Below are 10,144 nucleotides of genomic sequence, written 5' to 3' on the forward strand. Positions count from 1 at the left end.
AAATTTCTATGTACAACATTATCTTGATCAATCATAAGTATTTTAATGGCATTAAGATTACAGGACATTTTTTGAAATGTTGCTTCAGGCAAAAAAAAAATATTTTCATTACAAAATAAAAATTAAAAGAAATTAATTTTCCATTTAGATTTTTACAGACTACTTTTAGTAAGAGTTCTATGTCTTTCTCTTTATAAATGATAAGGGTCTACGGATGAAACGTTGATTAATTTGTATGAAATTTTATATTTCTTCATTTTTTATAAAGAAAAATATTTTTAAACTATTTACCTCAAACATTTGGAATAAAAAAATTGAAATAACAAGTGAAATGAGTACTTCCATACATAATATTTACTTTATAGAGAGTTAAAAATAGTTAACTATAAAAAAAATTGTGATACTGTTTTGCATAGGGTTGTATTGCAATAACGTAGTAAGAAAATACTTTTATAATTTGATTTATAGTCACACTAACTTCGCAAAAAAACAAACCCAACGCATTATGATAAAAAGTTTTAGTCATAATTTATTGATGTTAAAGGTTCACTGGAAAAAGTGACTATATATTTGTTAGATTTTTTTCTACTTTACTTTTTTCTTGTAATGTTTTTTACTCATTTTGATTAACTTTATTCAAAAATGCAGTTCCTTTATCCAATATACCTCTTTCTCTCTTCTTCCTATTTCCTCTACAACAAATTTAAACAGAGGTTATGTTTTTATCTTTGTTGGTTTGTTAGTCACCAGAATTAAGGCAAAAGTTACAAATCAAACTTGGTACAAAGATTATATAGTCACATTAAAAGGCCATTTAATTTATTAAAGGTCAAAGTAAAAGGTCAAGGTCACACAAAAAACGTAAAAGAATAACCATAACCATAACTTTGGAACAAATTGAGATAAATACCTCAATTAGGCGGAGGTAATGTGCTCTATAGAGAACTAATTCTAGTAATATATTTTATCATTATTAGTTAATACGTATTTATACGCATGTACGGTTTGAAGGCGCCTACCCACCTTTTTAGTGTATACCGCCAGTAGTACTTCAAACTCTTCAACCTTGTTGAGATGATATTTCTTGACGTGTCGGCTCAGATTTCTCCTCGAACTGATGTTGGTGGATATCATTGAGGCTTTGATGCCAGTATGACAGTTTTGGAACGTGTACATCATAGTTGTTCTTCCTCTCTTGCTCTCGACGGCCTCCTTCAGCAAAAAAAAAAAATGGTTGAGATAGGGCCAGGGGTCCCCAATCCGCTCATTTGTATTGTTGTTGTCTTCATCGCTAGTGAAATGCATATGACGAGTGTGAGGTCTTTTACTGTTGCTACTCTCAGAGGTTAGGGTGGACTGAGTGATATCGTCTCATTGAGGCCAGAACCGGACGAGGTGCGGGGTAACTTCATATTCTTAGCGGATTTTGGTCCTTTTTAAACACTTCTGAAAGGCGTGGAAGTAAATGAAAAGAGATACAATAAAACAATGAGATCAAATAAAAATAGGGAAGGGGTCATGTGCAAAAATATAAAACCTTAAAATTTTCCCAACTTTTGTAATGCTGCTTTGTTTTAGAAGGGTTTTGGTAAAAATTAAAATTAAAATCGGTTACGACACCCCCTACCTCTCTTTTGCTCGAAAAAGAAAAACAGAGAATCCTAATTTTAGATGAGTTTCAAGGTTTTGACGGGTTCCGAGCTTTTGTCAAATTTTGCAAAAGCGAACCTTCGTAGATCCCTTCAAAACTTATTTCCCTAAAATAACAATATCTGCACCGACTGCCTGTGTTTAGAACACATTTTGTTCACGTTTAGTTTATGTGTTCATTTTTTGTTTGAGTATTTATTATCATACACTATTTTATTTTAATATTTATAAAATTATAAGACTCAATTAACAAATTCACATCGTCGTTTTTTTATCTTGACAGATACATTTATTAATTTTTTTTTATTAACTTAGAAAAGTAATTAAAATTTAAATACCAATAATTAATAACAATACATAAGAATCGAAATCGCAAATTAAGCATAATATTTCTGATGCCGATTCCAATTCAAGGAAAAACAACCGATTTTCCAATTTCCAATTAATTGTCTGTAATTGCTTGCTCGAACTTCATATAGTTATTAAGAAACTTACAATGACTTTCCTTCGTCAATATTTCAAGAAACTTAGATGTCAATTCAGAATGCAACTACTGAGAAATATGGGTACCTATTATAAAGTATCGGAACAATGGGATAGAGTCCAATTAAACGAAGCGTATTGTTATTTTAAAAACGTTAATATTATATTAATTCAACTATAAAGCTACTATTTACATAGTTTGTTCAAAATAGTCTCATAATTATTTGATTTTAAACTGAAAAACCTACACAAATAAGGATATTTTATTATTATAAAGTGATGATTATTTTTCTATACTTTCATAATACAATTTAAAAAAAGTGAAATATATTGTTAAAATTTCTTGTTGGTTGTGTTTGATAGTTATTGTATAATAAAGTTTTTTTTGATGGTTTAATTTTTAATATTATTATATAAAACAATAAATTAATTACTACTTTCAATGCTCTCCATTTTTGCTAGGAAATCGATGAAAAGAAGCTTCTTATGCTCTTTAACATCTTTTCAAGCAACTTTTCTAATTTTACAAGATAGAATTATTCATGTAGATGACATCTATTTTTTAATAAAAAATACTGTTATAAAATTTACTATAAAATGAATTTAGAAGATTTATACGGATAATGATAGTTAGTTATTATTATGTTATACTATCAATATTTAAATCCCAAATATTCAAATGTCAGACTTGTAGCTCACTCCCTGTTTAAAAATTCAAATACAACTATTTATTCATGTCATTATTCAATGTATTTATGAAGGACCACTAAAGAGTTAACTTATTTTTCCATTAATAGAAAAAGGTGAGCTTCTGTGATTTTGTTGACTTATAAAATTTCCACTCATCCATATATCTAGTAATTCATGTATAATAGTAATGCTCTAAACAAAGATATAGAAAGAGTTGATCTTATGCAGAAGAAACTGCTGTTTACAGTTTATCCATCGAATCTTAAGTCATTCACACGTTTTTCTTACATAATTTGCGTTGATACCATTAATAATTTAGTTCTTCTTAATTGCAAAATTGTTATTCAATATTATGAAGTGCACCATAAATAATTTCCATTGTCTTTGTTGAGACAAACAAAATTATAAAAACGTTATTGAAATTTTCATTCATGTCACATATTTACTCGATTTTCATATGAACATAAATGAAATAAATTAATTTGATAGTTTGTAATCTTCCTTTACGTATGTTAAAATAAAAAAATTGTTATCATATAATGCCACTAATGCATGTATTTAAAAAAAAAATTAAATGTATTTATTCAAAGGCACTTTTCATTGTACTTACAAGTCCAATGTAAGTTATTTTTCCAATAAAGAAAATATAATTTATTTAAAATATAAAATTAATTAACAATATTCTATTTTAAAATTATTTAATATTTATAAAATAGCTTTTATAAGGTAAATTAATTGATAAATATTATTTGATCACTAATGTAATTTATGTAAAAATATATGGAGTTACGATGAGGATTCGAGACTTTGAGCATGCCATCTTTATAATTATAGTCCAGAAGATGTTCAAAGTTGAACAACACAGTAAATAGTAGTCATTAATACTATTAATAAAATTGGAATAAAATACAAATATTGATAAAATAATTATATAGTATCTAATTAAAACATTACTGTAAAAAAGAAAAAGAAAAACAGCAATGATTCACCGAATGCATAACATACAATTTTTTTTTGGACCGTGAAAATAATTCATAATTGAAACGAAAAAATAATTAATCAACATTTAATAATTGCACACACTAATATCATAGATAATTATCAATACTTTTTAATAGTATAAATACACCAAATAGGTATTAATTCACGATCAGTTTTAAATCATTAGTTCATTCAACATATTACAACATGAAGGTAATTTGATTGAATGCTTCCCGATCATATTTAATTATAACATTTTTTTTATTCAGATTTTAATGATCCTCGGATTTCTTTTGGGGTCCTCCTTTGGAAGTCAATACCAACATCCTTTACATTCATACCCTAGTCCCTCTTTCCCTTATCATCTCACACATCCATCACAGTTCTATGCTTCACGACAACAATTTCTGCATTCTGATAGTCATCCAGTCCCATATCCATTCCCTATTCAAACTTCTACTCCAGGGCCTATCGTTGTGGTAACCCCCGTTCCAGTCTTTCTTTCTCCGAATTCCATATTCAACTCTCAGAGGGATACTTTTAGTAGCAATAGCAACACTGGAACTAATTTCAACAATGGACAATTTGGTAACAACTTCTTGAATGGAAAAATCCAGTCTACTAGCTCTACTAGTTCACCCTCAAGATTTGACAATCCTTTTTCAAACCAATCCCCCAATAATAAAATAATATCATCATATTCTAGCAACTAAAGCTATAAGAACATACTTTTCCATATTATTGCAGTTTCATTATGTGAAAGGCTTTTACTTATTTTACTCTATTAATTTATGTATGTGATGTACTTTGTAAATGTATCCTGATAATAAATAGTTATGTGACAGAAACAAGCTCAAAATATTTATCCAATTATTTATTATTTTTGCAATTCAACTCATTTTTCGATGGAAAATAAATATGACTTATATCTGTGGAGTGATATTAAACATATGCACCTAGAGTAACTACTTTTTCCTTTATTGACATACTAATATTAATAGAAAGTTCATTAATTTTGAAATAGTGTTTATAGCTTTATTACCTTAAGGATTTTGCACATCGTAAATATAAATTGATTTTTCTTCTTCGGTACATTGGTATGCATTAATATATTAAAGATTAATATAATCTTCATTATTTTTTTTTGTTTGAAATAATCTTTTCTTAAATAATTTATATTTAGTGAAGAAAAAAATATTTTTTTTATTCAGTATAATTTTATAAGTTAACAAGTAGTGTACTAGGCATTGCCTGGAGTAGTAATAATATGATTTGATGAGCCAAGGAGTACTTTTCGGTCGTTGTTGCCCGATAGAAATAAGTGTATTACTCTGAAGGAATGATTGAAGCTTTTAGTAAACAATCTAATCTGATTATTTTCCTGACATGGCTAGAAGTGGTATAGATCTGGTATTAGAAGGATAATGAAGATCTCCCTTTTTCAAGATAGGAACTACATTGACCATTTTCCAATAATTTGGTACGTAATTATCTTCGAAAAAAGAAAGATTAAAGGGAAGACAACAATCACTATTTGCAATTCTCGTCAGGAAGAAGGTTTTGAATTTTGTCTGTTTCAGATATTTTCAATTACACTACAGATTTTTTCAGTTGAGAATAAACATTTGGATTGGGGTGGGAACCAGGAATCGTAAAAATAGAACCCACATTTATTTGTTTCAAATTGAGTTGATAGACGAATGCCAAATATTTGTTATAGCAAAAAGCTATGCCAACATCATCTAGGACGAGTAGACTTTCATTATTTTGTATCCACCAATTCCATTATTACAATAAACACCTCTTTTCTTCATGATATATGACTACAGAGGACTCATATTAGGGTAAGAAATATTTAATAGTAGCTGTATCTCATGTTTGATCTTATTTTGTCAAAAAAAGTTGCATAAAATTCTTTTGACATTTTTGCTAGCTAAGGAGATTATCTCGTCATGGAAATTGTATTAAATGATTCAATTATGTCATTCAATTTCCCTATCCTTTTCATTATGTTTAATCTAATACTCTCACCAAGGGATATAGCTACTTATAAGCTCAGAGCACGTATTTCTTATTAATGTCCAGGCAGTTTCAGCTTTGTTTGAATGGTGGGAAGAGATAAGATGGCCGACCCAGTCAATTGTATGAAACATTTTATTCATTGAGAGTTAGTTGTCCATAGTTTAATGGAAATATCCTATAGAGCTTCTTTTTTTTTTAAATATGAAGGATAGGTTTTGTGGTTGAAATTAAGAATAGATAATGATCGGATATAGTAAATCCATTCAGAAATTGAGTTTTAGTAGAATTGGAGGAGGAGAGAACCCGATTCAGAGTTGTATCAGTACTCAGCAGACTATTTATTCATTTTATTTTGTCTCTCTGTTAAAGAAGAGATAGACGATTAAAAAAATGTAATACAATTTATATAACCTAAATATATTCATTATAAGTTATAATATTTATTTAACGTAGATAATTTGTCAGTAACTATTTCAATTTTAGCTTGTAGTAAAGAGATAGCCCTAAAAACTATGGACGCGCTCTCCATGATTGCGTCCAATATTATCTGTTTTATGTGAGAAATAATAGAATTGCGCTTATTATGATACATAAAAGTCCTGATGGGACTCATAGCAGAATAGCGGATCCACATTAGAATAATTATTGTCAATGCCCTTCGCCCACTCTTCCCTTCTCACAAATGATTGTAGCTGGTCTCCTACAAGACTTTCTTCAAATTTTCATGGTTTCTATGTCTTTTTTTTTTTTTACTTTCCCAGTATATACACGATTTTCATCACTAAATATTATATTTAGAGTAGGATTTCCACATACTATTTTTAGTCAATTATGATACTCACAATAATCATAAAATGTTTTCGTGAAAGAGCGTACCTTGACAGTATAAAAAATGAGGAGATCTAATTGGTTTGAGAGTAATAAACACCCAATAAGAATTAAATCCTAACTACAGGGATTTATACGTCTTAACGCAGCAAAAGAAAAAATAAACTGTAAACAATTCGTAACAATTATTTTTATACTTTTCGAACAATTGGCTATCTATTACCAACTCTGTATGTAAATAACTTTTAAAAAAATCCTCTTTAGTTTTTTTACAAAATTTTAGAATATGAACTCACATGTATATAATATTATTTAGTAAAAAGTATTGTATTTGTTAACTGATTTGTTTGATTACAAGCGTCAAGTAAATATATATATTAGTATACTACTAGCATATCTGTTTTAATTTTGAGATGGCTAAACATCTCAGGTTAGTACCAAAGGGTTAGTTTATCCTTCCTTCTTACCATACTTGATTACTCAATATTTGGATACATTTTATATGTTCACAATTTTCATAAATATATTGAATCTTCCTGTAAGGGTTCTTTTTACCTTGGGGGGTCACCTTATGCATTTTTTTTTCAACAACAAGGTCTTCATTTTTATATTTATATAAACATACAAATGAAAAAAAATGAATACGTATAAGGAAAATTGCGTTTATAAAAACATAATTTAACATTATTTCCTTATATAGACCAACAAATAAAAAAACAATCATATTCATACATACACATAGAATATAAAACTGACTAAGAAATGTATAAAAAGTATAAGACATGAAAAAGTAAAGCGATCAAATCAATATAAAAGCAAAAAAACAATCATTCTATACTAAGTATCTTACAACCCAACATAAATTTTTATTGTTATGTTTTCTCAACTATCTTATGATAAAATTTAAAGTTTTGCAATGTCTTGCAGAGATTGATGGATAAGTTGTCACTAAATTTGTGGTGAAATAGCAGTTTTATCCCTGCAACTGAGGCATGATGATGGAAAACATTGAATATCTTGCTGCTGCTGAGATAATTATTCTTCAAATACTGATTCGCTCGATAAGTTTTTCTTCAGTTAATGTATGTGCCGCATAAGCTTTGACACTACTGATGGCGACACACAATGCCTTTTCTTTTTTAGTATTATTTAACTGACTAGATGTAATGCCGAATAACATTGTATCTTTTAAAAAGTTGGACTACATTTCCTCAAATTCGACCCTAAAAACTTATTGACTATCCACAAAGAGGGACAGTAAAAAAAGGCGTTCAGTGTATTATTAAACATTTTCCCATAGTCTCTGCATGGCTTAATATAGCTTATTATATCATTCGATATCTATAACTGAGAGGTGAATTTTCTCCCGTCATGAATTCCTTTCATTGAACATAGTATTTTCTTCTCCCAAGATACTGGTATATCTAGCAATGATATATACTTTTTAAAAATGGATCCCAGTTCACAATTTTTACAATATGATATCTGGAATGGAGAATAATATTAGTATATATTTTTTTGTTTTAATTATTATTTTTAGAGATGAAAAAATTGAATTTTTATTTATTTAAATAATGAAATAATATTTGTCATTTGTTTTTGACCTACTAGTATTACTCACTGATATATTTATCATTTGAGTTGTAAAATAGATGTAAGGAATTAACAGGGTATTTACGCATAAAAAAATAGACATTACATGTAGTAATTATATCAAATTAATACCTCATGTAAATTTTTAATGTTAAATAATTAAGATAATCTTAAACTTTATTTACTTTTTCAGTTTTTGATGTTTACACCACTTTTTTACGCCAGTATTTTTTTTTTTTAACAGGCTTGTATTTTTCATTTATTTATTTTTTCTCCATTTCAACCTTATACTGAAGTTTGTTCTTAAATGATACTTTTATTTTGTGTGTAGTATTAAATTAATACACCTATATGGATAATACCCGTAAAATATCAAATTTAACATTGTGTTAAAAAACGTGTCGGTCTTCATCATACAACAAAAAGAAAAAAAGAAAAAAAACTGATGGGTTGTGTAGATAATTCATAATTGATGGAAAAAAAAGACGTCATGTAATACTAGTAATTAACACACATAATTCCTTTTAGCATAATTGTATTAGAAATTATGAATTAATGTTGAAGTATAAATATCCTGAATGTGCAAGCATTCATCATCAGTTTACAATCAATAGTTCACTTAATATATTATAACATGAAGGTAACTATAATCAATGACTTTGGATCATATTTCATTTTACCCTTTTTGTTTTCAGATTCTTATGATCCTCGGATTTCTTTTGGGTTCCTCCTTTGGAAGTCAATACCAACATCCTTTACATTCATACCCTAGTCCCGTTTTCCCTTATCATCTTACACCTCCATCACAGTTCTTTGCTTCACGACAACCATTTCTTCATTCTAATAGTCATCCAGTCCCTTATCCATTCCCTATTCAAACTTCTACTCCCGCGCCTATCGTTGTGGTAACCCCAGTTCCAGTCTTTCTTTCTCCGGATTCCATATTCAACTCCCACAGGGATATTTTTAGCAGTGATAGCAACACTGGAACTAATTTCAACAAGGGACAATTTGGAAACAACTTCTTGAATGGAAAAGTCCAGTCTACAAGCTCTACTAGTTCACCCTCAAGATTTAACGATGATTCATCAAACCAATCCCCCAATAATAAAATAATATCTTCATATTCTAGCAACTAAGGTTAAATAATATTGCTTTTCTGAATATTAGCAGTTTCATTATATGAAAGGCCTATAACATTTCTTATATTTTAATTTTCGAATGAGTATTTTTGGTTACCATGAAATAAAGTTTTGAAACAACTATTTGACATTCATAGCTTTATAAATGTACATATGCATATCGTGAAGTTTTTAAATAATTTTTTACCATAAATATTTCATTTTAATTGTATTTCTTTAGTATTAAAAATATCATTCAATATTTTAAACTAAGCCATTTTAGTTTTATTTTCAAATGTTGTAGTTATTTTATGTATACTAATTTGTCACATATATTGAATTATCCTAAAAACATTTTATATTTCAATGCACCAAAACTAAAATAACAATAACAGTTATATATTTCAGCAGATACGTTATCTAATTATTTATTTGAGATGTGATAGTACTTTTCAAAAAAATTTAAAACTCAAGTTATTTGTTAATAGCGTTTGGTGTAAAAATTAAAGATTTCACAGTCAACCGACTGTCGGTCGATTTAAAACAAAATAATTTTTCCTTTGATTTTGGTAGAAGGATAAAAAAGTATTATGAATAATAAAAAAAAGTTCTGGTTCTGCAATTTTTTTTTTAATGTTTTAAAGACCATTAATAGGAGTAACACATTTTTAAGTTTGACTTCTTTAATCTTAAAAACAAAAATAAACAAAAAAGATGTTGTTTATTTGTTTTTTTAAAATAAATGGAGAAAATTATTTTATGATATCAACATCATA

At 27.9% G+C, this 10,144-nt stretch overlaps 1 protein-coding gene across 1 annotated transcript; it reads left to right on the forward strand.

Annotated features, from left to right (window-relative positions):
- The first annotated feature begins 8,687 nt into the window (after nt 1-8,687).
- Nucleotides 8,688-9,569, forward strand: LOC121129450 (uncharacterized). Its single transcript, XM_040725175.2, has 2 exons — nt 8,688-8,887; nt 8,943-9,569. Exons 1-2 carry the CDS (start codon nt 8,882-8,884, stop codon nt 9,384-9,386), a joined length of 450 nt encoding a protein of 149 aa, XP_040581109.1. The 5' UTR covers nt 8,688-8,881; the 3' UTR covers nt 9,387-9,569.
- Nucleotides 9,570-10,144: the final 575 nt, after the last annotated feature.

Source organism: Lepeophtheirus salmonis, chromosome 14 (assembly GCF_016086655.4).
Source record: "Lepeophtheirus salmonis chromosome 14, UVic_Lsal_1.4, whole genome shotgun sequence".
Taxonomy (NCBI): domain Eukaryota; kingdom Metazoa; phylum Arthropoda; class Copepoda; order Siphonostomatoida; family Caligidae; genus Lepeophtheirus; species Lepeophtheirus salmonis.